Here is a 27,897-nt window from a genome sequence, read left to right on the forward strand (position 1 = left end):
CTTCAGGTTCTGCGGGGACAAGCAGCACCACATCAGTCTGGAAAAAGGTATTCGGCGTTCCCGCGTGATCCGGATGGGCAAAGGAGCTCGTGGTGCTGTGCCACCAAGTGTACGGTGGCATCAGCCGGCCGGCGGCTGGCTGCAAAGGAACCAAGTGCTGCCTGGCACGGCCGGCAAGGCTCTGCAGCAAGGCCCGTTTGCACGGCGCGTTAGACAACAAAGGAAAAGCCCCCCTGAGCCCAGGTTCTGCAGTTTGAAATGTGTTTGGCAGAGAATGAGTTTAGACACTGAAAAGGTTTCCGCAGAACGCCTTATACCCCCTACAACCAAAACTAACAACAGACAGCTTCAAAATCTAAATCTACATACAAATACAAAATTATAGCACAGAAGTCTTTAAAAACAAACTCTTTATTAAGAATAAAATGATACAACTTGCAGTAAATTCCCTAAGGGCACGGTATATTACAGAGCTGTACGTGTACTAAGGAATTGAAATGGCGGACAGACCGGGAACAGCATGGAAGGGATTCGGCAGAGAAACGGGCTTTTGTCAGAGTGGAAAGGCTTCAATGAACTTCCGTTAACTACCACCTGCCCCTCCCCACATCCCCGCAGCCTCCTCTATAGCCACCACCAGCTCCACGATACCCCCCTCCTCCTCGATAGCCTCCCCCACCTCTGTAACCTCCCCCCGGGCCACCATGGGACCCCCGGCCCCCCCCGCGCCAGCCGTACCCGCCGTAACCTCTGCCTCTGTAGCCGGAGCCACGCAGGGAACCTCCCCAGCCTCTGAAGCCACCTCCGTTGTCGTAGCGAGGCATTTTGGGGGGGCGAGGACCATCTCCGAACCTGGCAGAGAGACACATTATATACTTGCTGCAATCTTACGGATTCCATTTTTTTTGTTTTTAATACCACAAGAATAATCAATTGCCAAGATACTCAGTTACGATGCCTCTATTTTCTGTTATCAGAATACGATGTTTGATTTAATAGCTGCATTTTTGCACCTATTCCACTTCAGCAGAGCTGGGAAGGGCCGGCCGCACCACATGAGCAGCCCCTCCTCTGCACCTCAGGCAGGTCCACACCCAGGGCAGAAGGTTTCCCCTCGCTCCCACTTGTCCAGCTCACACGAAGGCGTAGGGAGCCCTGGTCCTGTCTATGTGAGCACGCTCATCTTTATTTTGCTCCTCTCAGAACACAGCGAAGCGTACATCGAAGCTGCTGTTTGTTTCGTTCCCTAAATTACTAACAGCTCACAGGTGTTTTCATTTTAATTTGCTTCAGAAGCAAGACCTGAAAACAAGGGGCAATAGAGGGGTGCAAGCACAGCCAAAGATCTATTTCCAGAGACAAAGATGAATAGGTTTGCCCAAAATAAAGTTGGATTCTTTAAGTCATTGTTTTGGGAGAGGCGATGACAGCTTTTATTCCTGAGAGCCGCCTGTCCTTCCTATGGAAACGGGCAGTGATCTATCTACACCAGGCTTTGACCGTGACAATTTTACACGCACTCAGACTACTGGCTTTGAAACAAAAGCCTGGGGCTCCTGTCCACGCGGGACAAGGCTCTGCTGGCGATTTCAGCTCCGGGCTGTGTAGGGAGGGAGCAGCGGAGCCGACAGCTCTGACTGCCCTGCTCAGGCTCTCGCTGTCCTTGGGGCGGAGGTTGCTCCTCACCCCAGAGCCCCCACGGCGCGAGCCGGCGGCACCGAGCTAACCTTGTGTTGGCCGCCATGAGGCTGATGCCCGCGGCTGACGGCCTGGAGATCTGACGGATGACATTCAGCATTCGCTCGTTCGCTGGGTCCAGCTGCCGAATGATCTCCGGATCTTTAGTTACTTCCACAACAAGAGCCTCCATCGCGGCACGCAGCGCGGTGATGCAGGCAGCTGCCGTGTGGGGCATCTTCAGCTTGATCCTAGAGCACAAAGTACATTAGATGTAGCACAACTTCTAGGAGAGAAGCTGTTAGGAAAGATGTTCGGGAGAGTGGCTTTTCATTGAGTGCTGCACACACCCAGCCAGAAATCTATGTTCTCATTTCTGAAATTCTGATTTGTCAATGAGGGGGGGTAAAATTTGCAAGATCTCTAAAATTTGACATTGTTAAAACATAACTATCCTTCTGTTTAAATTTGCTCTCAAGATTTAACATACTCGGGTAACACCAATACGTAACTGCTCGCATTAAAACAGAAAGATAGAAAAATATAAAGTAAACTAAAAACATGAGGCCCCTCAAGATTCTGAAAGTTCCAGGCCGGCTCAAAAATATTAGTCAATTAAGCTTAAGCAATTCTTCACCTCCATTTTACTGACGGGGGGAGGGGGGGGAACATCCAGATGGTATTTAGTCATGGCCGTAAAACGCATGCTGCCAGAGGCAACCATTGCTCTCCTCAAGCTGCACTTCTGAGACTTAAAAACAAGGTTTCCTCTGCCTGTGTCTGAAGAGGAGGTACAAAACACATAGCAGCTCTTACTCACGTTCCAGTTGAAGAGGAAAAACCCAGCAGTTTTTATGGAAACTGCCTGGCATCATATTTTCAGTTCAGGCAGATAACCTGCCCCAAACAGTGCTGCCGATACAAAGCCTCCCTTCCTCAGAGGAGGCAGAGGCAATGACCTCCCAATTGACCTGCAGCAGCACACAGCTCGCTCTAGGGCTCCTGTTCCAGAGACTCGTGCCTGCGTTAGCAGCCGCTCCCCTCAGCCTGCTCTTCCACAGACCTCCACATAATGAGCACCAGGCAGGCCCGTACCAGTCGTCCACCAGAATGAGCTCCCCGTCCGACAGGACCCTCTTGGAGGCAAAGAGCAGCAGCTGCAGCGGGCTCACCAAGGTCATGGCTTTGGCAGAGATGGCTCGCGTTCGAATCTGGGGGTGGAAGAGGAATACAACTCTTGAAATGGAAAACAGACCCCTACACCTTCCTCTGACCCCTGAAACCAGAGAATTTTGTAAAAGAAAAAAACACCACCCAAAAAAAATCTAGGTATAATGTTAGGAAATAACAAGAGCGCACACACATAAAAAACTGAATGCTGAGCAGATGTTTCCAGCGATTCAGCACTGGCTGCTGCAAAGAAACACCAAAACTACCTGCCACTTAAAAGTATTCATTTTTCTGTGACTGCATGCCTGCACTTATGTAGCTGACGCTGGGCAAGAGCCATCTTATGCTTTGTCAACCTAAAAATGACCAAGGCATAGCTGAATTATCTTCCCACCTTCTGCATTGCTGGGGTGGGATGAACATCTCGTGTTGCTGCTTTGATTGGGTCCTACACATGGAAATTCGGACGCTGCTCCACGTCCGTGCAACCAGCCCCTTTGTCATTTAATAGAAACAAGACCTGAAGCTTGTACTTTCAGTGAGCACTTGGACAATAACAAGCCGTTGGACCTACACCAGAGACAGCAGTGCTGACCACACGGGCTACTGCCCTTCATTTTACAGAGGGACTGAAGACTGCAGCCTCCCACCCCGAGAGCTGCCTCCCTCCCTCCTTTCTTTCACACAGGACCATGATGGAGCGTGACGGGCAGAACTCGATGTACTCACTTGTCCTCAGGGAGAAGAACGGTAACTCTGAACAGTGTAGACAGTGTGACAAAAAAGAAACCCCTACAGTGTCACCTCTTGCTGTAAGATCTTAAGAGGCTCCCCTTACAGCACGAGGCCTTGCTAATTCGCTGCCTATCCTCAAACACATCTCTACAGCAGTTCCCAGGCAGAAGGAACGCTGGTGCTGTACACAGCTGGTTTCAGCAACCAGCGACAGCATGCACGAGGGCGTCCCCATCACTGCGCTGGAGTGACTGTGCCCGGGCAGCACAAGCAGGCTGGCAGCCCCGGGGCCGTCTCCTGGCTACGGCCCACACAGAGGCATCGCCTTCGTTTGCTTCTTGAGAGAAGGGCGAGCAGGAGCAGCTGCACTCACAGTGGCCATCACTGGAGCACATGAGAGCACCCAGGTGTTTATGTGTGCATGTACAGCACACGCGGAGTACACAAAATTAATGGGATGGAGGACAAGGTCATGGGGGCCCCGGTGAAAGCATCCCAGGGTTCTTCTGAGATGCTTGGGAAATGGGAGTCATCCTCGGGAGATGACAAACTACCTACATGCCAGAAAGGGAGCACCCCACTGCCACGTTACATGTTCCTATTTTCTCTCTGGATCCATAAGTAGCAGAAGTGCTAAGGGCAGAAAGTCTCTAGTGCCTAATTGGTACGGAAGAGCTCCTAAAGCAAGCTCTTAAACAAGATAATAATTTAGATCTTGCGCTACAACTGGCTGTTTTCACAAAACTCACAGAACTGGCTATGCAGCTAAGACCTCTGCTTCTACTGAAACTGGCTGATGGAAAGTTACTGTAAAGGCTGAGTGACACCATGACCATATAAGGCTCACTTTCTGGAAAAAACAAACAAACCAAACAAAAAAAACCCAAACAAGCTAAACACCACCCAAGCGTATCTTTCTTCTTACAGCTTTTTTACCAAAAAGAGCCTCTTAGACACCTTGGCAGCACATGATCAAGAACAAATTCAAAGTCTTTACCTTTTCTCCGAAAACAAAAAAAGGTGAGGGATACTTGATGTCCTGGCTGCTGAAAGGGCAGTTGACAGATGACTTGTGGATGAGCGCATTGTGCCCCTCAGTGGTAAGAATTTTCCTCTTCTCCTTGTGGTAGCAGACATTGGGGTAGACCCCAAAAGCAAGCAGGGAGATTACAACATCCAGATTATTATCTGGTCCAGTGTTGTTAAATGGTTGAGTCATCAAACATTCTGTTGACAGAGAACAGAAGACTGGCTCACATCCCTGGGTGGCGCAGGACAGGGCAGGAGAGTTGTTTAGCATCCTGGACCAATGCATTTTCTCATTCAATCAACTGGTAGATGTGCATCTGTTCTCAAACGACCTCTGCCCTCAAACCATTTCAGTTCTACATTTTCAACTTATTCATGGAGAGAAAAATCTGAAAAATACTACTACAAAGAGATGTTTTTCTCCCCCAAGCTCTTCAAAAACAAGGAGAGAGGGGTTTGCCCAGAATGTGCTGTACCACAGTGTGTTTCCTGTCATTTGTTTTGGAGACAGATCTTTTGGGGGAGGTCAGAATGGATGTTTTCATTAGTTTATTTGTTACAAACCTCCCCAGAGTCTCTGGTGGCTTGTTTTCAGGTCATCTTGCCCAGAAATAAAGTTAAGGATAAATGCAGCAATGATCCTAGCAGCATGAGGAGAAAAAAAAATTACAGGAATTTAAAAAAAAAAAAACCAAAAAAAAAAACAAAGGAGGGGTAGATGAACATCTGCTGAACCCAGCCAGCCATGCCATTTAACTGAGCAAGCTCCTCAGGAGCATTAGGCAAATTCAGAACCTGGTCAACTTTGAGAATTTTATTTTTTTTCTTAGAAAACTGAGTAAGACACCACATTACTGCACATCCCTCCTGCGGCACAAACCCAGCAAATCATAAGGCACATAGCACACTATTTAGATCACACTCCCCCCCTAAGGCTAATGAAAAGGAGGGGGAAAGCACAACACAGCACATTTTGGAGATGCAACAAGTGCAGGAGAAAGAAAATCAGGGAGGTAACTCTCTAAGGACGATTGCTTAACAGATTTTTTAATCCTGCAGCCCTAATCTCAGCCTCCAATATCTCCCTGTGTTGCACCACAGCCATCACAACTTCTCTGGTTTAGAGAACTACGAGAGAACGAGACAGCACTGAAATTTCATCTGAACACAGCTGTAAAAGCAGAATAGCTTTATGGCAACTCCACTACAGGCCTCTGTGCTTGTGTGTTCATCTTATTCATTTATTTCTCATCTCAGAATGAAAAATGCCATCATTAAATTACTATGTCCAAGCAGAATCACCTTCAGGGAAGCCAGAATTAATAAGTATTTCTTTCAGCTGGACTTTTGCTTCCCAAGTCATTCTAAGAGTAGCCATGCTGAGTCTTTTGTGTTCACAAAATCTTTTTTCTGCTTCTTCACCACCCATTCTAAAAAACAAACAGAGTGAATTAGAAGTAGTCTGTTCAAGAAAAGGCAAAGTGCGACAGTCCAGCTGTCATAGCATCCATTAACACATCTAGTCTGGTCACAAAGCTGCTCGCTCTGCCTTACCCATAACTTCTCATCAAATTTTGCGCCAAGACAATATACCTTGCATCATCCCAGGCTTGGAAGGCGGAGAGCAAAGCAACGTGATCTGAAAACCTGTTCCCAGCAAAATTCCTATGGACATAACCCAGGCGTTTGCCTTCATTGATGAAAGGTTCAGGGAAACAGGTAGCCGCAGAGATGGTACAAATAGCATCTCCCACACTGAAAGAAACCACAAAAGGTATCAGGACTGGGTTTATTCACAGCGTCGCTGCCAGCAGCTGTTACGGGCAGTTGATGTTAGTAAAAACTTCTCCACTAGAGACCTTGGTAATTTGGCCCTTATCTACCAGTTCTTCACAGAAACGCCTCCCTGGAAGGGGATGTTAAATTTGCTCCAATTCCAGTCCTTTCACAACAGCAAGTGTTCACAAGCCCTTTGTTTATCTTCCCCCCTCCTTCCCCCACATCCTACACCATCTTCTTCTAGTGAAAAGGACTGCACGATCACAATCACAAATAACACATCTTTACTTCTGCTAAAGCAAAACGTGTAGATTCACTTTTCTTCTTATCTAGGTGTCAAATGTCACATCTCCCCACCTCTACTTCACTGCTGCAATTAAGTATTTAGAGTCCCACTCTTCTGTAAGTATTTCTAAGTATTCAGCTTCTACTGGTCCCTTGCAGTTAACTCTGACTTTCATGAATACTTTATTCCCTGTACTGTATACCATCTATCCTCTGCTCTCATGAACGTTCAGATTCCAATCCCCTGTTGTAGCATTTATTGCTCATCTAGATATACTGGTTTTTCTCTTGTAGAGTGCGTGTCTAGAGGCTCAGGAACTCAGAGAAACAAGATGACGACCACTGAGACTTACTAAAACTTACTAAAAAATACAGCCCATTATCATCATCTTGCCAAGACGAGGTTCAATGGGAAGTTTGGCTAGGATTCTTCCAAGAGGTGTCAACTCATCATTGGAATCCAGGGCATCAAGCTCTGAAACAAGATCTCTTATTATCAAAGTTGGTTAGCTAATCCCAGAAATCCTCAGATAAGAAATTGAATATTTTAATAACTGTGTTTAAATTGAACGCAGTCTTTAAGTTTAATATTGTTTACAATATTGCCAACCTGATTTTCAAAACTGGTCTGAGGCCAAATAAACTTTGCCTGTACAGATGTTTTACTACCTCCTCCACAATTAAAATAATTACTATTTAATTATACATATTTTTCCATTTCTTTTTAGTTTGCTTCTGTACAAACGACTATTACACTACTCAACTTTTTTCAAGTCACAGAATCATAGAATGGTTTGGGTTGGAAGGGACCTTAAAGATCATCCAGTTCCAACCCCCTGCCATGGGCAGGGACACCTCCCACTAGACCAGGTTGCTCAAAGCCCCATCCAGCCTGGCCTTAAAAACTTCCAGGGATGGGGCTTCCACCACCTCTCTGGGCAACGCCTTCCAGTGTCTCACCACCCCCATGGTGAAGAGCTTCTTCCTGATGTCCACTCTGAATCATCCCATCTCTAGTTTTAATCCATATTTGATCTAATAAATCTAACCTCATTTCTGCCTCACGAACACCAAAGCAGCCCTATCGCAGTCAACTGTAGAGTCTTCATTGCAATTGCCAAATCACAGAACCCCCTGTTCATCAAAAAGAGACCACCACAAGCTCTCTTCCACAAGGCTTTACCTGCCCTTCTCCCCTTCCATTACTTACAAACGATGACCTGAGCTCATCCTCGAAGCTATCAAACCATTGTCAATAATCAAACAAGTGCGTGTGGCTGTTTGCTGTACAGGCTGCAGGGTCTCATCAGTCTCCTTATCTTTCTAGCCATTTGGCCACAACCATTAATCTCTACTCCATAAAACTATTTTTAAGTTTGCATGACAAAGAAAAACAATACAAGTGTGATCTTTAAAAACCCTTTTAAGATATAAATGAAAAATGCAAACTTATAGTTCACGTACTCTATATACAGACTACTTTGGGAAACTGCAGCATACCTAAAAGCTTTACATTTAAAAAAAAGCTTTGGAGCCTCAGCAATTAAACGGGAAAGTGAACAAATAAAGGATGCCTGAGCCACTGTCAAATCCATTTTTCTTGGTATCTATTGAACTCAAAAGCCAAAACAATATTCTGAAGAGCAGCCTGTCTCACCATCCTAAAAACTAGTTGTATACATGCACTGAAAAAAATCACAGGTCATCCAGCAAATGGAGGCACAAGCAGAAAGGTCTCTTTGGTGTTAAAGATGAAAACGTTTGCCTTTTCCCCTGCTTTGCATTTCGTAGCTGCGGCGTAAGAAAAGCACTAACAATTTTTAGATCAGAAAGTCATTAAACTTGAACACATATCCATAGCTATGTTTTTAATTCTGGTTGCCCTTCTGGAGTGGACTAGATGATCTCTAGAGGTCCCTTCCAACTCTGAAAAATTCCATGATTCTGTATACAAGCAGTGTAGGCTCGTCACACAATTTTTTCATAGAATCAACAATCAAATAGATATTTAGGTTCTTAGAAATTTTAAGTGCTTATTTAGTGACATTTGCAAAGCACGCTGAGGTTTGAGATCACTGATTTTAATCTAAAACATAAATTTAGGGTTCCTCCTTGCTTCATTTTACTCACATTCTAGTTAGTTCCTTGAAGAAACTGGGGAGACAGCTTAGCCTCCACCTCAGGTTCTCCTGTTTGAGCAGTGTACAGATGCTTGCATATGCAAAAACTGGAGATTTAATTACTTGACAAAATACTGAGATCTTGGGTCAGCAAACTGTACAAAGCAGTACTTATACAACAGACCACTAACCTCTCTTTTTCAGTACTTTTACAGGAGTTTTGTAAATGCCTTAAGCACTGGACTAAGTCTACATCATACACAGCAGTGCCACAGCTGGAAAACAGGAAGCTGGAAGCTAGCATGTTACTGGTACAATAACAAAACAAGCCTTAAGTTTAAAGGCTCAAGTTTCTTAAAGGAATGACACTCCACTTGGGAATTCAAGTATTTCTTCAGCTGCAAAAGATGCTGCCACCCACACGATGCATCCAGGAAACACCTTGTTGTTCCGGACAGCACGCTACTATTCAATCTAACCAGAGATGTTAAAGCGGTTTGTAAGTGATCATTGTACATGGGAAATCACTTGGAGTCAGCTTCGTTAACATACAATCTCATGGACAAACGACGATACCTCTTAACGTGCGTTCTGCTTCAATCACTGCATCCAAAGGTGGCGGTTCTATTGCTTTGGCCAAAAACTGACCAATTCCTCCCAGCCGCAGTAATTTGATGCTCAAAGCAATTTCATGAAGTGGTGTCCGAAACATTTCGGGTGTCATATGAGTTTGAAGTCTGGAATGAGAAGAGAACAAAAAAGCCCATGGTTTTCTGAACACAGATAGAGCTCTTAAGTCTACTGCACAGTGTGGTTAGTGATCCTTTACCTTGCTGGTTGACAGATGAACTCCTAGGAGTTCACTGCTCTGAGCAACAGACAGCTAGAAAAGGTTTCAAAACACCTTGAACAGATATTCAGATTCAGCTGGCACCAGATTCAGATGGTAACTCTGAATAGATTCTCTGCACAAGTCCACAAACACTCTTTCCTTCCTAGGCACCATGGAGCCAGTATATTTTGGTTTTATATTCTTTGAAGGAAGGTAACCTTAAAGTCATGAAGTCCCGTGTTCACTTCAGTAGCCTAAGTCAGTTCACTGTCAAAAAAAATCTTAATTAAAATCACTCCACTGTACCAGGCGGCGGATCTAAATAAATTTGAGCAATTTAAGGAAAGTTTTTGATCAACTGATGCTTTCAGAGGTTACAAAAAACTAAACATCAAACACAGCTCTGCTCTAACGGCTATGTGAGAAAGAGGCACTGAAACTTTCATGAGAGAGATCAAACACTGAGCATAACAGCTGGTTAGACTTCTGCAACCAGCAGAAAGATTTCTGTGGCTCTGGTAACTGAGAAACAGCTTGGCACATAGCAGAGGTCAAAAGTTGCAGCAGCAGGCAAGGTGCTAGAGCAGCAGTTCAGCAGCATGAAGGGGTTTCCTGGCCACAGAAGGGGGATGGAGGGAAAAGTAACATCTGTCTTTTTACCACTTTCATGACAAAATTGCTTGTTACGTGAAGATGCCAGCTTTGAAGGCAGACTAGAGCCTTACCCTCATTACAAAGCTCTTTTCTGCCTGGACTCAATTCCAAAGCAGTATCATTTTTCTCCTGTGAGGTTCTGTAGGTTGCAGTGAAGTTCTTAACAATAAAATCACAAACTTATTTGTCCACCGCCCAGTATGGGTAAAAGCATGTAATTTTTTTTTAAGCAAAAGAACTGAGATACCCAAGAATTCCAGCGCGAACTGACTACATGCATCTCCTCTCTGTGCTTCCTGAATTTATTTCCCCAGTTTGATCAAAAGTAGCATACAACGGTTCTGGCAGAAGTCTCTGAGGTTATTTTATTTCTAAAGAGCACAGCCTCACCTTTCAAAGCGAGCTCTGCTGCACAAATGGAAACAGAATCCAGCACGCACACGTCCGGCTCTTCCTTTCCGCTGCTCCAAATTAGTTTTTGATGCCCAGACTGTGGCATAGTTTGTCATGTTATTATGAGCAGTGAACAGCTTCACTTTTTGTCTGTTACAGAAAAAAAAAACAGCCTTAAGATCAGATGTTCTTCATCTTAAGTCCTGCCAAATCAGTTCTTATTTTATTCCTTGCAGCCATACTGTTTTTAAGAAGCAAACCACCCCTGTTTGACTAGCTAAGCTTTGGATAGTTAGCGATTTATCCGGAAGGTAAAGTGTCATACTCTTTATAAAGCAGTGCCCCAAGCTATACACAGAATGAAGTTTTCACAACTGTCTCAAAAGCTTAACATTCTCATGCAATTAATGAGACCCCTATGTGCTCAGAGAGCACACGTAGCAAGATAGGATCTCTAACAGACTACAAAAATCTTCCTCTTTTCCCTCAGTTAGACACTGAGTGTTTGTAATACTCCTTTGGCAGACAACGTATTTCAAATACGCATGGAGACCCAGCGACACCTCACATGAATAGTGCCAGCGTGAACGCAGCTGACCAAAACCAGCCCACTGAAATGCCAGTGTGGTTTGTAACTGTGTTGAATGGCTAAAGACAATGCAAATTTGTCTTGAGCAAGTTAGAGTCCTCAAATTCAGCTCTGTGACTATGGGAACACAAGGCAGTTCTGTGTGTTCAGAAAACCTTTTCTGCATTCCAAAGAACAGGATTTAAAAAACAAAAAGCTACTTCATGAACTCACTTGCAGGAGTCTATAACGTAGACCACATCATTGATGGTAATGCTAGTCTCTGCAATGCTGGTAGATAAAATAACCTATAAAAACAGGAGATGTATATTGAAATATATTGGGTCTGAAAAAGCTAGGGATGGACTGCAAGATAAACTACATTAACTACTGCAAGATAAACTACATAACTTCTACTAAAAAAAGTCAGCAGTACATTCCAGAAAAGCACAAGAGAACGAAGCATGTTACACTCCCCAAAGAGAAGGCACGCATACTTTTGTTACTCCGGGAGGCACAGGATCAAACACTCGACGTTGTTCCTCCAGAGGAATTTGGGAATGCAGAGGTAGAATTCTATACTGGCGGCCTCCTACAACATGAACACAAGGTGGTCAGTAACTGTTACTGTATAAATCGCATTTTTTCTTTGCACAACATAATCATTTTTACCCATTTATTCTCATGACAAAACAATCCTGCTCCCACTCAGATAACTCATCTTTACACATTCAGTAGTTTCCTTTGGAAAAGGAGATGAAACATAATAGAACAGTTGCTTGTACCAAAGCGTGGATTCATTTCTAAATGCTTCTGCATGGTATATATCAAGTTCCAGCCAGGCAAGAAAACAAGTACAGCTCCCGGGACATTCAGGGTCTTGATATAAATTAGCAGGGCCTCAATGAGTTCAAAAGAAGTTTCCTTCTCATTCAGCTGAGCCATGGCGTGCTTTGTTTCTGGGCCATATTCATCACTGCAAATAAGGTTGCAATTGGCCTACAAAAAAAAAAAAAACACAAACACAAAAGAAATCATATAAATTAACTTACTCGACCTTACCAGACTGGAGACTGGCTGCCCAGGCAAATAGGAAAATGAGATGTGTGGATAGGGAAAACCATCTCAGGGACAGCTTGCAGAATGACTCACAATTAGCAGTTCAAGTCCTGCTTCCCCAGCTTTCTAATACAAGAATGGCATTGTAATTCCATTGCATTGAGTTATAACTCAATAAAAATTTGCAGCAGGAAGCTATCAAACGAATTTAATTTCTATTCAGATAAATGAGGATAACTAAGCAGAAGAAAATGCTTCTCTCAAGAAAACCTAATAATTTTTTAAAATTTCAAATAGCTGACCTAAACAGTAGCTTCAGACCTACAAATTAAAAGCTTTATCATGAAAGTGATAGTTTCTTGACAATGCATGTAAGCACTAACAATATCAATTGCAAGAGAAAGAAGGGAGAAAAATCTAAATTTTCACCCTGAAAAGGTATCACCAAGCTCATATTTCTGTCTCCATTTCTCCTGCCAAGGTCACCAATGTTTTCACTGTTAAAAGCATTTCAGTTCTATCTTTAAAAGAGAAGTAGGCTGACAAACCATGAGAATTTTAGCTCCCACAAAAAAATAAAATCTTCAGTTTACAAGGGCAATAAGAAAATTCAATTCTATTTCTGAAGTTTACACCAATCTCAGATGTTAAAAATACGAAAACTGCTAAAGACATTTAAGTTCAACAATGCCAAATGAATTACGATTGAGCTAGAGTCTTAACTGGCACTGTTTAATTTTTCATATCAAAAAAGTCAAACATACATCATCATCTTCACCACCTTCCTCATCCTTCTCTTTCTTCTTCTTTTCCTTTGGTGGAGGAACGAACTGAGTCATTTGAATGCAATCTTCCAGGAAATAATCTGCAAGCAGAAGCAAGCATTGGTTATCAAGAGTGACCGCTAGAAGCCTGTGTCAGTGAATACAACTCTACTTATCATCTCTCAAGATTCTTCTGATATAATTGCGTTATTTCAGAGTACGAAGCCAAGATTGGAGAAAACTCCTTGGCTGTCAGCTACGGTATGAGAATTATTCCCACAATTCCAACGATTCTTCCTCTATTCAATATACTTCCACATAGTTTTGTACTGTTGTTTTTTCTTTTTTTTTTTTTTTTTTAATACTGGCTGATTTAAAGCTATTTCCATTATTCCTAATATCACAGACAAGCAATCTGAAACACCACAGCTTGATTATTACTATTTCATTCTCTAATGGAAACTACCCCAAGTGGTGGTGCTTTAGGATGGGGGGGGCGTTTGTGCTGTGGGGTTTTTTTGTTAAGGGGTGGTGTGGTGGCAGTAGTACTGTTTGTTTGTGATTTTAAACCAAACGGTGCTATGAAATGATTCGGTGTTTTTGCCTTCTTTGCTCAGGGTAAGCCACATCAGTAAGACATGACAATCCAAAAGCATTGTGTATCTTGCAGTACCCATAATTTTAAAGTGTATGACTGATAAAATAAAAACTAAAGCAGTTCCTGAAAGTCCAATCAGTGATTTACCTTGGACAGGGTAGGTTCTACCAAAGACCTCAACGATAGGACAGTTGAAGAAGTATTCGCAAAACATACTAGTATCGATCGTGGCAGACATGAGGATAACCCTGATTTCAGGATATGCCTGAACTACATCTCTCAGCACCACCAAGAGAAAGTCAGTCTGCATACAAAGAGAATAAAAGCATCATTAATTTCCTACTCATAAGAAGCAACATCTTCCCAAGAGACCAGAAAGAATTACACAGACATATACATTTATTGAGCAGGAGCTTTGTTGGGCAAGAAAAGTACCAGTTATGAAAACAGTATTCTGCCACCAGAAACAGTCGTCAGTGCTTTATTTTGCAAATACTGCAATTCCTGGGGTAAGTGAACTTTAGGATTTCCAGTGTAAAAAAGAGTTATTCTTTTATCAGAATGAAACAAACTAAAGAAAAGCATTCAGAAATAGTTTGCTTCCTTCCTAACAATACATTACAACCTAAGGTCTTTTAAATTCGGTTTACATATAAAGTAGCCATAGTTCATAAACTAAATAGGAATGACTCAGCACAATTGTATGCGCACTTTTATAGTTCTATTTAAACATGGTATTTATTTAGTTTGGCCATGCAAGCAGGCAGGCCCTTAGCTCAACAGATAAAATTCTAATCTCGTTCAAAATTTGATAACTTATATTTTACAACATTAATACAAACTTAAGAGATGAAGAAATCAGAAAAATCTGCATTGCAATTCCATCGAAATGAGTCTCCAGATTCCGTCAAACAAGCTGAAAGAGCATGTCAGAATGTAGCAGTCTCTCTCACTCTTCATGTGGCAAAGCTAAAAACTATACGGAAGAACCAAAGGCACAGAAAACATTTCCCATTTCTTAAGTTACATACAATTCCTCCCCCAATTCTATTTTTAAACCTGTTGCATTTTTCTTTGTGTCCAAATTGAAATGTGTCACTATCAAAACGGCAGCTTCTGTAAATACCACTGCTGTTTGTTATGGTAATACAACACTGTTAGTAGAAAAAGCACGCCAAAATGAAAGCGACATTCAACGTGCTCCCACATTTGGACAAGAAGTGCTTGTACCACGGCGTTCTATTTTCCAGAGAGGACCAGGACATAGAAGGAGATCCTAACAGGCCAAAGAGATAGGGCAGCAAGTAAGCAAAAGTCCTTGCTCTTTTAATACGTAAGCACTCATTAAGAGAAGAATTTCTAAAAATCTTATCGAAGATGGAAGGCAATTAATGAAATGCAGTTTCCTTTCACATGTTTACTATTACACAAGAACACATGCAAAAGTTAAACAGAACAGAAGCACAGAGAGAAATAGGATCACAATCACCAGCTAACTCACGTTAATGTCTCTCTCATGGATCTCATCAACGATAACATGACTAATGCCACGGATCCCAGCCTCCACCTTTCTCAGAAGAACACCTTAAACAGACACACTAGTTAAACATTCATGTAGGAAACAGCCCGGTCTTCCCCGCACCCTATCTCTTTTCATCAAGAACAGTTGCACTGATTTAAAAATCAGCAAGTGCGAAGGCTGCCCAGCACCTTTTACAGCCCCATCTCTAATTGCCAGGCTTTCATTTGTACAAGTGATAGGGAGGGGATAAAGTATTACTACTAGAAAGACTCTTTCTTCTTTCCCACCAAATACCTCTTCCCCTTCTGTCTTTTAAGGACGATCAATATATGGCAATTTTGTCTCTTCAGGAGTTTATTTCTGCGTGGTATTAGATCTGTATTATCATACTTATGAATAACAATCGTAATCTTTCTCTGCACAACAGTGCGTCAGCAAACTTATTCTATCAAAAAAAATATCGTTAATCTTTTAAACATATTTTCTAAACATTTTAATGTAACCATGTTTCTGCTTTTGCTGCTAACTGAGAGAATTCAGACCCATAATTAATAAGCTCCAAACATAAACAAAACAATACAGACCTACAGTGCAGAACATGACACTGGCGTGCGGCCGAGGAAGCACAGATTCAAATCGCACGCTGTATCCACAGCTTTGCCCAGGTTGTTCTCCTCTCTCATACGACACACGCTCTGCTACAGAAACGGCACTAATCCTCCGAGGCTGAGGGATGAAAAAGTTTTCTCTAGCTTAATCATTAAGTTTTTTTCAGTTTATCAGAATACCACTAAAAACAAGAAAGTAAATTATAAAAGCTACAGGTGTCTTAAGATTTCTTTACAGAGTAGTCATTAAACAGTAATATCTAGAACAGCAGGCTTTTTTCTTCTGAAATGGTTAATTCTGCACATAAAATTACAAAGGAGGGATATAAGGATATACAGGAACTACCAGCTGGCATTTGCCAAACCGTTTCCCCTCAGTCTGCCAAAAAGTTTTCACCTGGACAAGGTACAAGCCAGATTACCCCAGCTGTAGATACAGGAAAGAACACTCCAAATGAAAATATACAAGATGCTGAGGCTTCTCCTACATATAGTACTGAGGAGATACTTTTATGCATGATGTCCCGTAACGATAATCCAATTTCTCAGCATACCCTAATAGGTGATTTGTAGCATCCGATGACAAAACCTAGGCAGCTGCATTTGTAACATGTTCCTGACCTGTGTCACGACTATGTTGCACTCTGCAGCTCTGTCGGTTTTGATGTATTCATCCAGGATATATTGTGGAACTTGGGTGGTTTTGCCACAACCAGTGGCACCACGAATTACAACAACAGAATTGTGATGGACTGCATCCAGAATTTCACTTTCAAAATTCTTCACGGGTAAGGCTTCTCTCTCTTGTTGGATCTGGAAAAAAAATAATCCAGCACACTTCCAAAAATCAACCTAATCTGCTCCACATGCATACTTTGCCTCGCTGTTGTACACAGGTTTTGCTTACACAAAGTAAAAACTGCGTAAGAACAAATCATACTTTGGATTTTTTCCTTTACACAGTGCAACACATCCCCACATCCATCCCAGTGTAACATCCAGCACTTATGCACACTTGGTGCACATTGCTACTGAAATCCAGTCTTACACACTTTGTATAAAATACGCTTGACCTCTTTTGGAAAATAAGGACTAGCACAAGCACGCCATGTTGCAGGAAGCACACTTACCCTTTGCAATTCTTCGTCCTGCTCCAAACGGTACATGAAATCACTTTTCAAATCCATGCTTATTTGCTCTGGAGTGAGCTGGAAACACAAGACACCATTTGGAGGCTTTTTGACCCCTCTGCTTTCCTATATCATAACGTCAATATAAAATCACTCACGCCAACATAGTGATTACAAATATCAGCAAAGGATCATTTCCTACGTAAGCCCCTGAAATCAGTTATGCCTATGAGTTATTTTCTTTCATTCTTTCCAGTGAGTTATTAATTATAACTAATAATGGCCATCCTCAAAGAAGTTCTCGGAAAGATCCAAAATACTGAAAAAGAATGGTTGTTTAAATTTAAATACTTCAACTGCTTGAGAAACACACTCTAGTCAGCAGTAAGCCAATGAGATACTTAGATGATCATTCAGACAGGAGTTTTTAAATGTATGGAATGAGATAATGTAAGCACATAACCACCCACAGAACAGTAGCTGAAAAGTGAGCAGAGAGGGAAATTTATCAGGCAACTCTTGCATTACAACTAAGAAAGAATTTCAAAAAAATTCAAATTTTTTACCAAAGGGCTAATTGGTTTTGCTGAGAATAAGTTAGCTGCACCATGACTAGTACGTAGAAGTCATACTGAAATTTAAAGCCAGCTCAATTTGCAATGTCCGTAAATATACTGAATATGTGGTTTAAGTAGCAACACTCAAATTTGCATCAGTTCCATATTTTCTACATTAACATATAACGACCAATGTTAAATTAATGTCATTTATGGAAAAAACTGCAGTCAAAAAAAGTATTAAATTATTATTCTGGTCATAAGTACTCTGGTTCCCTGTTGTAGGAAACCGAAGTTCCTGCCCTGAGAGCCTTTTCTGACCAGGTTATACCAGTGCCCAAATTATGCCTCTGAACTTGGCAACCTAGTATTTCTTCCCCTTCTTCCTCATTTTGTCATGCCACATTGTCGCTCTTCATTTTTTCTGTGTTGAATGGAACTAGAAATGACCAAAAAAAAAAAAAAAAAGCAAACAGGCTGATTGTGTAGTGACACCAGTGTGGAGCAGTTTCTCCCCTCCCAGAAAAGAAAGTCCTAGCATGGAAATACGGGAAAGAGGCTAGCGAATTATAAATGACATGCCCATATGCTTACCTTGTAATTTCAATTAGAACTTTGTATGGGCTGAGCTATAGCAAGCAAAAAGTGAAACAAAGCAAAGAATTGGGACATCCAAGATACTGCTGCTCAAGAACCTAATAAAACATTAAGTAAATACAAAGAACTCCTACCAATGAAAAGACTCCCTTCCTCCAGGTCAAAAAGGGAAGAAATTTTATCAGTGGACTGTTTCCTCCTTTGGAATAGCTCATACTTTAAATCCTGGGGGAAAAAAGCATTTAAAAGTTCCAGAAGCATGGGGAAAACAAACGACAAATCAATTTTTTAAGCTATCTTACATTTGCCAGAGGACCCTCATCAATATTGCAGCTGGTCCAAGGGTTCCAGTTGGAATGAGGTGGTGACCATGGAACAACTCCTATATGACTTTGTCTCTGCGATGGTTCGAAGTGGGCCAACTTTCCAACATTAATCACAACTGGATTACTGGAATCCTCAGGCTGTAAATCCAAAAGCAAAGTGAGCAACAAAAGATGAATGTATTAACAAGCAGGCCTGATGTTAAATACTGGAGTATCTGAACCACACACTCACCAATGGCACAATCTCCAGAGACAGTTCCTGCACAATGTTTTGCAGCCGATTCTCTAAGTCAGAAGACAGCGACACCTCAAAGGGTTCCACCTATTAAATGTTTAAAATCTACACGTTGATATACACAAAACGACAGACAACGGAAGCCAGAAATGAGGCTACCAGAGAGCACAATGAACCACCAAATAGTTTCCAGTGAAACAAGGTCAAAGAGTACCATCAGTTCAAAATTCACATTCTTGAAACATTTTGCCAACTTTTCATTCAACAAGAATCTGAAGAATACTTTTAAATATCTGAGTTTAATTTCAGAGGGAAGCATTCCCAAACTTGTAACTGAATACCAAAAAAAATGCTTACGTGCCAGAGCATGAAACGAAATAGCCAAGAATCCTATGTAGCATAAACAGAAGTCTTTAAGCATCTAGAAAATTTATACTGGAAAAAGCATTTATTACAAACCCTATTTCATTTAACATGCTGTAAAACTAGTTTAATTCTCCGTTCACATACACATGAAGTCATATTTCTGATCCAAATCACTGACCCGACCAGAAACAGTTGCTGCTCTACAGAATCAAAATTATTATTAACTCGTAAGCTGTTAAATACTTAGAGCAAACTTTAACTCACTCATCTTTTAAGAGAATACTTGTGTTATTAAAATGCAAGCAACAATTTCCAACTCCTCTACCAAACTCACCGATTCTCCTTTTTTCTTTGTCTGTCCGGAATAAGGTTCTATGACACCAAGATGGTAGAGCTGTCTAACCAAGGAAAGGGCACAGGACTGTGCTGCCAGCTTTTTGTTTGATCCATGCTCACGACCGAAAATCCCTGCAGCACACAAAGTTCAGAGCTGTAGTAGTTAACGAGTCAAACAGCTTCCACAGAAGATACTACTCTGAAGCGGGCTTTGTGTTTGTTCACATAGGCGAGGTTTCATGGAAAGAGTCTCAAACCTTATAAATTGAGAGTTCCAACATAAAATCCAACCAGACCCTTTCATCAGCTGACTTATACTAACTGTGTAATGTTACTTACTGACTTCGGGGGAACTCACGTTAAGCTTTTTCTGCATTCAATGTCTAAGTATGATTATCGCATATCACCCAGTAACATCGTACAGATTTCACAACAAGCTCTATCTATGTAAACAGGTATGGTATGGGCAGCATGCCCACTGCCTGGGAACACGTTAGACACCTGCATTTCTCAGACACGTGACAAACAAGTAGTTAAGACAAACAAAACCTACCATATCTCACAAGCATTTATTTGTGCTGAGAAGAAAGAGTAGCGGATGCATGTAATGGACAAGCAGTAGAACACAACGGGAACACAGCACACAGAAAAAACATTTCACATCAGGAAACGAACATGGAAGTGCTCCAACACATAACTACAAAAGTCTGTACCCACGAGCATGGCCTATTCCTCTGTACCAACACTCATCTCTTGCTAAGGTAAAAAAATAAATAGAAGCACTTACTTCTGCCCAGCTGCTTCACGTAAATGTTCATTTCTGCAATAAAGCTCCTGTAAGACAAAGAAAGAACACAACGGTACAATTATCAATAGTGGACGCTGACACTGCAAAAATAGCCACCCTGTCCAATTTTTCTAGGCAAAGACCTCTGTGTCCTCAGTCAGAGACTCTCAGCTTATCAATGGTGAAGGTAAAATATTACTGCTTTTAGTCCCTTTAACCCCAAGGTAGTAGGTAACAGACAGGCCATCAATAGAACAAGCAGATCTGCTAACACGAGTGCTGCAAATGCCACCGTTCGGCATTGAAATTTAAAGCCACACCATTAGGAAATACACTACTAGCTATCTAAGGCAACAATTATAAAGGAAACAGCATGTTAATTTAACATTAACGTACATACCCCACTGTATCATCAACTGTACCCCACATTATACTCACGTAACCCACTAGTAGCCTGAGTTTATTAACACAGACACAACACTTAATATAGCTACCCTGGGTTTTGCCATACATTTGGCTGGCTCAGAGCACAGAGGAAACTAAACCAGGTCATTTTGTCAAAGACCATTGAACATATCTGCACAGGACACGACAGAATACTTGAATTTTCATGAAGCCCTTATTGCCATACCCTGGGAACAGCATATAGTCAAAAGTAACTCTGCACAGCAAATGTAATAGTCTGCCCAGCAGGCAGGTAACCAATTCATTTAAAGGTCATCTGGTATATTAATTTAGGCTTAAAAAAAAAATGAGAAAGACCTATGTTGACAGAGGATGATGGAAGTCAAGATCCATGTTTTTAAGAATCGCAAACCTAAGTATGTACTTGCACAGATTAAGAATAAAAGCCAAATTCTTATAAAACAGGATTTAAACTGGCAAATGTGCTTCAAGATGTATGACTGGGCTTTATCAGACTGAGAAAGTCTTTGAAAATTATGCCTTGGTACTTCCACAGCTGCAGGCAGAGCCTTGCATCTGTGTCCTTGATTTCTTGCTGTAAACAAACAAGCAAAAAAGTGTTAAGTAAGGGATTTAAATTTCAAGTTAGAACTCCTTCCTGTACTACCAGTGAACTGACCTTCAGGCACAGTGGCTTCATGGGTCAAAGGCCACTGGCTTTCAGGGACACAACAGCCAACTAAGGCACCGATGACAGTATGTTTCTCAGCCAGGCCTACAGTCAGCATTCAATCTCATTATCCTCCACCTAAGGGAGAACAGCAACACCAGAAATCAGTTTGCAGCAGAATCCCACGCGATTGTTTAGCACAGCCTCAGCAGCCCGCTCAGATCTTTGGAGTTGCTCACTGCTACCATCTTCAGCAGGAACAGGCAAAGGCATCCCACGCTACTGATGGAACCCCAGATGAGAAAAGCCACATCTCGTCCCTTACTATTGAGTTCATACTTTGTGTATTAGGAGAGCCATGTTTATATTTACAATTTATACCCTCCTGTTGTAATTTAAACAAAGTTTCCAAATGCAAATTTTCCATCTAAGTTCTTATACCATGTGACTCTGATTCATTGATAACAAAAATACATTTCTCCTTTAAAAATCTCTGAGAGCAAGGCTGACGTTTCTGTTATAGAGACCATTACTTTTTAAAAAAAATATCAGACTGGTAAGATATACAGCAACAGGCATTTCTTAAAAAAAAACAAAAAACAAACCAACAAAACCCCACAAACAACAAAAACCAACTATATTACTGTCCTCAAAACTCCAAAAACATCTTAAATTATTTCTCTCCTGTTACACATACCAAAAGGATTAAATCCAATAGTTTGCCCGCTCCCAGTGAATGCCAGAACACACTGGGATTGTTTCATGCCTATCCAATGCACTGCAGCAGATTGTTAGTTCCCCTTCTGCTATTCCATCCAGGGCAATTCACACAAGCTTTCCTGGATATAGTAAATACAAAACTCTGAAATGCTCTCTGGAAGAACACTAAATGGGCTGAGAAACATACTGTCATCCGTGGCCACATCATTCTGCTCAAGATTATATGCCTTTAAATACATGGGGCTCAATGCTTTTCCCTGCAGAAGGCGTAACAAAATAATCTGCAAATTACGGAATAAAAGAAGTGTTCACGAACTACATCTGCAACAAGCATATTTAAAAGTCCTAGTACTGTACAAACTATTTTTTTTATGTTACTCATTTAAGGGAAAGAAATGTCCTTGCTTGAAAACATGAATGTGACTTGAAGATAGGTTTTAAATGAGAATTTAGAACTTTCTGACACCAACATACATATTTTAGATGTTCTAAATGTTTGTAAGACTTAACAACAAAAGAATACCAGAAGTCCTGCAAGTGAGACTCTCATGGAAGACTGTAATAAGAAAATTAACTTGCCTTTCTAAAAAAAAATAAAATAACTCTCAAACAAATTTATATACACAAAAAAAACCCAAAACCCAACAACAAAAATACAGCATCGGCAGCCTGTTGTTTCTGACCACAAAACATAATTTTATTTCATAAGAAGTAACAGAATGTCCTGAAGTTTCCATGATTTGTAAAGACTATTCCAAACAAGGGCAAAAAATCAAACCCATCAATTCTTTATGCACAATCTGTTATGCGTTATTTTTGTTTGGGAGAAGCACATGTAAATTTTCTGATGGAATGAGCAGAAAGTGAAAAAAAGACTAATACCCAGCTGGTTTCAACTGAAATTTAAGACCCTCAAAACTCCTTCTGGAAGATTCTGCCAAACTAATTTTTCCAGTAGAAGACTCCACTGTCAAAAAAAGTTAATTATAATAAAAATATAAATAAAATGTCCTTAAAGAACATTTCTAGATAAGCAAATGTAAGTATTAAGATTTACTCAAAATGTACAAAGGCAAGTACAGCCATACAAACAATTACCACAAGGAACTGAGCGCTGTTTCCACTCAAACTGACACCTCAACAGTTAGCTATAGCACAGCAGTCATTTTAAAAGCCACACATCCATAAAAAACATTAGACAGAAATTTCATTAGAGTCACTCTGATCTCGGCACTAAGGCTCTCCACCCCTGTTTCAAGATTTAGGGATGTTGTTGGTCCTGGCAAAGAACACTGCCTTCTCAAACAGCACCATGGAGCACTGCAAGTAAGTGCGATTAGCCACTGTCACTGAATATTTGTAACCCTTCATAGACAGAAAGTGGCTAAAACTACTAAACCTGTTGTGATCAGGCCCCATTTCGGTGTATTTATATTCTTCCTGAATCTTCTCCTTTTGGAAAAACTGGTTCAGGCGTGCCTTGGCATTTTCCAAGGTCCAATTCCCGTGAAGATCGGCGTTTAAGTCCACTTCTGACTCCGAGGTCTAACATTGGGAAAAAAGTATCATTTATTGGTTTCTAATAGATTTCAGTTTTAAACATTCTTACAACAAGACTTTTAAATAACTTGTCTAGATGCTATAATATAATTAACATATTACAAAAAATGCTAAAATGTCCTCAGTATTTCCTTTTTCTTCCACAACAAAATGTTGTGGAACAAACAATTGGATATTCACAGTATCCAGAGTGATTTACTTTGTTCTTAGTTTAATGAAGTTACCTTTGTTAAAAGTCAGCAGGTAAATCTACAACTTATGGTAAAACCAACAGCACAATATCAAATGAAAACTGCAAGCTTGATAATAAATGCTAATAACAAATGAAAAGGAGTGAAAGATATACCTATTTAAGAATGAACGTAAAGAGAGTGACGTAGAATGACTTACTGCCTGCACTTCTTGCTCCTCTCTCTTTGAATAGTAATCTTTCAAATTTGCGCCCCGATCCCACTGAGCTCCACGATTGCCACAGTTTCCAGGTGCTGCACCTGGGCCATTGCCTACCACATGGAAAAAAATAAAACAAACAGAAACAAAATAACTCTCCCAAAACATGGTCTTAGCAATGGAGAGGTATTGCCTGGCAATCTCAACAGGACAGGACCAGACCCTCAATCTCATGCAGTCATTCACACCCCTGCCTCAAAGCTACAGTGACTTCCACCTGCATTCTGTCTGCAGAATTATGCTATTTGGGAGAAAACCACACAAATTTATATGTCTATATTACATCCACATTCATGTAAATTAGTGTTTTCACAGTCTTACCTATTTCAGCCTCTAGAATCAAATGCGGAGGAAGAGGGCCACCCAAAGTAGAACTGGAACCAGTAACATCTCCAGCTGTGTCATGGCCATCAGGGGTATCACCACCTGCTGGCTAGGAGAGAGAACGAAGGGAAATATCAGCACATTCGTACAGAATAAGTCTTTTTACTATTTAGCTAGAAAACTGTTCAGGCAGTTTAAAGAGATCATGCATCATTAAGCAATAGTTACCCTCAACGGTAACCCCTGATAGTAACACCCTTTTAAAAACTGCAAGGAATACAACTGCTGAATATTTGGCTTTTTGTGGGTGTTCTATAGAAGGATTTCCAAGCGACAAGTAGCGTGACTTACTGAAGTTCAGCAATCATAAAATCAACTGTTTCAGCACCCAGGGTAAAATAACAGATACCGGTCCCTATCAAGGGAACTCGAATATCTTTTGTGAACAAACACCAAAAGAAATGCTGTAAGAAAACATTAATACCTTTAGGAAATAACAGAATTATGGTTAATCATTACAATTTGAATTCTTCCCATTTTGAGATGCATAGGTTTAGCTAACTGATCACACCAGCTCTGCTTTATTCAAGACACAGAACATGCTACACCCATTTAGGACCCAGGCATGCAGCACGCTGCATTGCCATGAAACCGACTAGTACGTCAGAAAGGCTACAGGTCCCGTCGCCATAGGGCTTCACCTCAGCTAGTGAGGCAGGTACACTGCTTCCACTGCTCGAACTATGTATTTTATACGGACATATCCTTAATGAGGCACTAGAAAAGGACTCTTCCCTCCCAACGTGTAACTTGTAGCTTCATGCTATATTTACTGTTCCCTAAAATTGCTGTAAAGAGTTACCCAGCTCCTCAGCTTTTATGTGACAGTCACTGCTGATACTCACATGGCTCACAAAACATCATAAAAAGCAGCGATCCTGTTACACACATGAGGAGCTAAGGCATAAAGCATTTATCATTTAAAAAAATGCCAAGTTTTCAATGTCTGGTTTGAGATGTCTGTCATTTTTTTTTGTTATTTGATTTTTTAAAGAACACAGTATTATGTATCATAACATGCATTTAAAACAATTCCCAGTGTCAGATGTGAGTATTCAGCACTTTTAAAGTTAGGCTGCACCTTACAGGGACTATGAATTCTCCCCAGCCTCATCATTTATGCAGACCAAGATGCCGCTGTTTTTACCAGATCACTCTACGACATTCATTGTGTGGATTCCAGCTGTCCAGCACTGCAAGCTGAAGTCCTGCACATTCAGTCTTCTTCACTCCACACAGGAGCCAAACTGAATGCCAGGGATGGAATAAAATGGGATCCACAGCACTGCAATTAAAGATTAGCCTTTGGTAAGGAGAAAGAGCAGCTTACGCCAAAAGCAGGAATGTCCTCTCTCTTCATTTCATTCACCCGAACTAAGTAATTGACAAAGTCTCGAGCAGCATTGCTCTGCGCATCTTTCTTGTTAGTGGAATTCCCCATGCCCACGTAGTTAAAGCCTTCCACTCGAACCTGCAAATAAATCACAGATCAGTGGCACGTACAAGTGAACGGATCTTGAAAAGCAATAATACTGACTGAAACACCAACTTTCAGTTGCTAGTAAGTACAGGAGAAATACTATTACTATGTATTGTTACATATCTATACATATATATATTTCTGCAGGTTTTGAAGGTATACTTTATACCTATGAAACTACCTAAAGCATGGACCCACAGTCCATTCTTAGAGACCACGAGTGTTTCCCAAAACCTTGTTAAGAAAACACTGCCAACACACAGCAGGAAACTCTGCCCAGGTTCACTTTCCTCAATCCCAAACCCTCAGACAAGAAGGACAGGAGTGAGCTTGTGTGTCCTCTACTGTAGCTCCATGTTATTACAGCTAGCAAGATGTGAGGTATTTCATAAACTTAGAGACAAACTTCAGAGCAGCAACTTTATATGCTGCTAGCTTGCCTGACAGGCTGCTGCAAAACTTGATCACAGGAAGTTTATTCAAAATTCAGACTAACCAGACACTTCACACCTGCTTTTCTGCAACAGCTACCCCTTGTCTTGAACAGGTACTGTCCTTCTTTCACATTTACAGTCAGCAACTCCATTTCATTTCAGCTTCACTAGGGTAGACTTCCACTCTTCAGTCTACTGAGCACGTGAAAAGCTTTTTACTATAGCTAGTTGTTCTTTAAAAAAAACTAAAACTAAGTAGACTCGCATATAACATTCCAGCTAGTCCCAACCAGAATTTTGTATGCCACCAATGCCAGACTGCATTTCCTTCAGTGCTGAAATTACTCTTATAGCTAATACCCATTTTCTTATCAAACAACACACTCCACCAGCATTTTGCTTAATGGGTTACAAACAATGAGCCTCCACTTTCAGCAGATTATCGTTCTGCCAAGACAATGGTATCACCAACCAAACAGTAACTGTACTGGGTTCACAGCCATCCTACCAGACTGAAAATCAGTAAAAGAGAATGTTTTGGTAACATCTATCCATTCAGCTGTGAAGTTTCTACAGATGCTCATGGAGCATCAATATATGCAACACAGAACAGTTTAACGCATAACTGTACATACAACCACTTCAGCTGAGCAATGCTCAATCTCAGTTACACCACCTTGGAAACTGGTTCAGTATCACTGTGCTTCTCAGTTTTGTTATCAGAGAGGAAGATGAACGGGGGAGGAAGGGTATAATGACAAATTCAAGGCGTTTAGTGCAAATCTATGGCATCACTTACTAACTAACCCGTTCTGTGCGTGGCCTGGCACTTCATGTCAGCTCATTCTCAGAGCCAACCCGAACGCAAAGCTCTCTGCTGGCACATCCACGGTGTCTGGAGCCAGAACAGAGCAAGAGCGCAGCAGCACAGAGACCAGCAGCCAATCCAACAGGAATTTTCTGATACATTTCAACGCCAAGTCCAAGGGAGCACCAAAGCCCCTCACGACGGTGGCATACAGCACCCCTTGCCGACAATCTGTGGTACAAGAAGGGTCACGCATGCCGAGCACACGCAGACATCGCGCTCAGTAAAAACCCACTCCTTTGCACTGGCGAGCAGCGCGCGAGGCTGCCTTCCCCTCACAGACCCACCAGTGCATTTCGCACCGCGCACCAGAAGCCTGGGCGCTGTGGCTGCGCAACGGCCAACCTCCCCCGGCACGGGCTCCCCCGGCACGGGCTCCCCCGAGCGCCGGGGGCCCGGCAGGCCCCTGACCCCCGGGTAGGCCCCGGACCCCCCGGCCCTCCCCAGGGGCGCCGTGCAGGCGGCAGGGCCCGCACCTCGCAGAGAAAGGTCTGACGGCTCCGGCCGCCGCCGGCGCGGATCTCGTAGGCCGGCGTCAGCTTCCTCCTGCCGCACCAAGCGTACAGGTAGTTCTTCACGTCCCCCATGGCTCCGGCCGGGGAGGCGGAGGACCGGGCGGGGGTGGGGGCACCGCCCGGGCCGCGGCCCGCCCGCTCCTCCCGGCGCCGGCCTAGCGGCGGGCAGCGCCGACTTCCCGCCCCTCACGGCCCGGACCGAGCATGCGCCGCGACGGCGGCCGCGGAGGGACAGGACAGGGCCGGGCCGGGCCGGGCCGGGCCGTCACCGCCGGAGGGAGCCC

The 27,897-nt window shown here is 42.1% G+C and overlaps 1 protein-coding gene across 2 annotated transcripts; it reads right to left on the reverse strand.

Annotated features, from left to right (window-relative positions):
- Positions 1-398: 398 nt before the first annotated feature.
- DHX9 (DExH-box helicase 9) lies at positions 399-27,813 on the reverse strand. 2 transcript variants are annotated; one of them, XM_074597277.1, is made up of 27 exons: positions 27,575-27,813; positions 25,647-25,787; positions 24,254-24,365; positions 23,873-23,985; positions 23,322-23,467; positions 20,128-20,174; positions 19,339-19,472; positions 18,636-18,725; positions 18,380-18,541; positions 16,924-17,001; positions 16,415-16,606; positions 15,770-15,911; positions 15,165-15,247; positions 13,811-13,967; positions 13,066-13,166; positions 12,028-12,241; positions 11,740-11,834; positions 11,477-11,550; positions 10,672-10,824; positions 9,372-9,532; positions 7,039-7,150; positions 6,205-6,366; positions 5,914-6,041; positions 4,580-4,809; positions 2,773-2,888; positions 1,728-1,928; positions 399-852 (listed from the first exon to the last, which is right to left on the reverse strand). In XM_074597277.1, exons 1-27 carry the CDS (start codon positions 27,683-27,685, stop codon positions 588-590), a joined length of 3,720 nt encoding a protein of 1,239 aa, XP_074453378.1. In that variant the 5' UTR covers positions 27,686-27,813; the 3' UTR covers positions 399-587. The 2 variants fall into 2 exon arrangements, with proteins under 2 accessions (XP_074453378.1, XP_074453379.1); XM_074597278.1 differs by lacking the exons at positions 23,322-23,467; positions 23,873-23,985; positions 24,254-24,365; positions 25,647-25,787; positions 27,575-27,813 and adding an exon at positions 21,212-21,316.
- Positions 27,814-27,897: the final 84 nt, after the last annotated feature.

The sequence above is a fragment of the Larus michahellis genome, chromosome 8 (genome assembly GCF_964199755.1).
Source record: "Larus michahellis chromosome 8, bLarMic1.1, whole genome shotgun sequence".
Taxonomy (NCBI): domain Eukaryota; kingdom Metazoa; phylum Chordata; class Aves; order Charadriiformes; family Laridae; genus Larus; species Larus michahellis.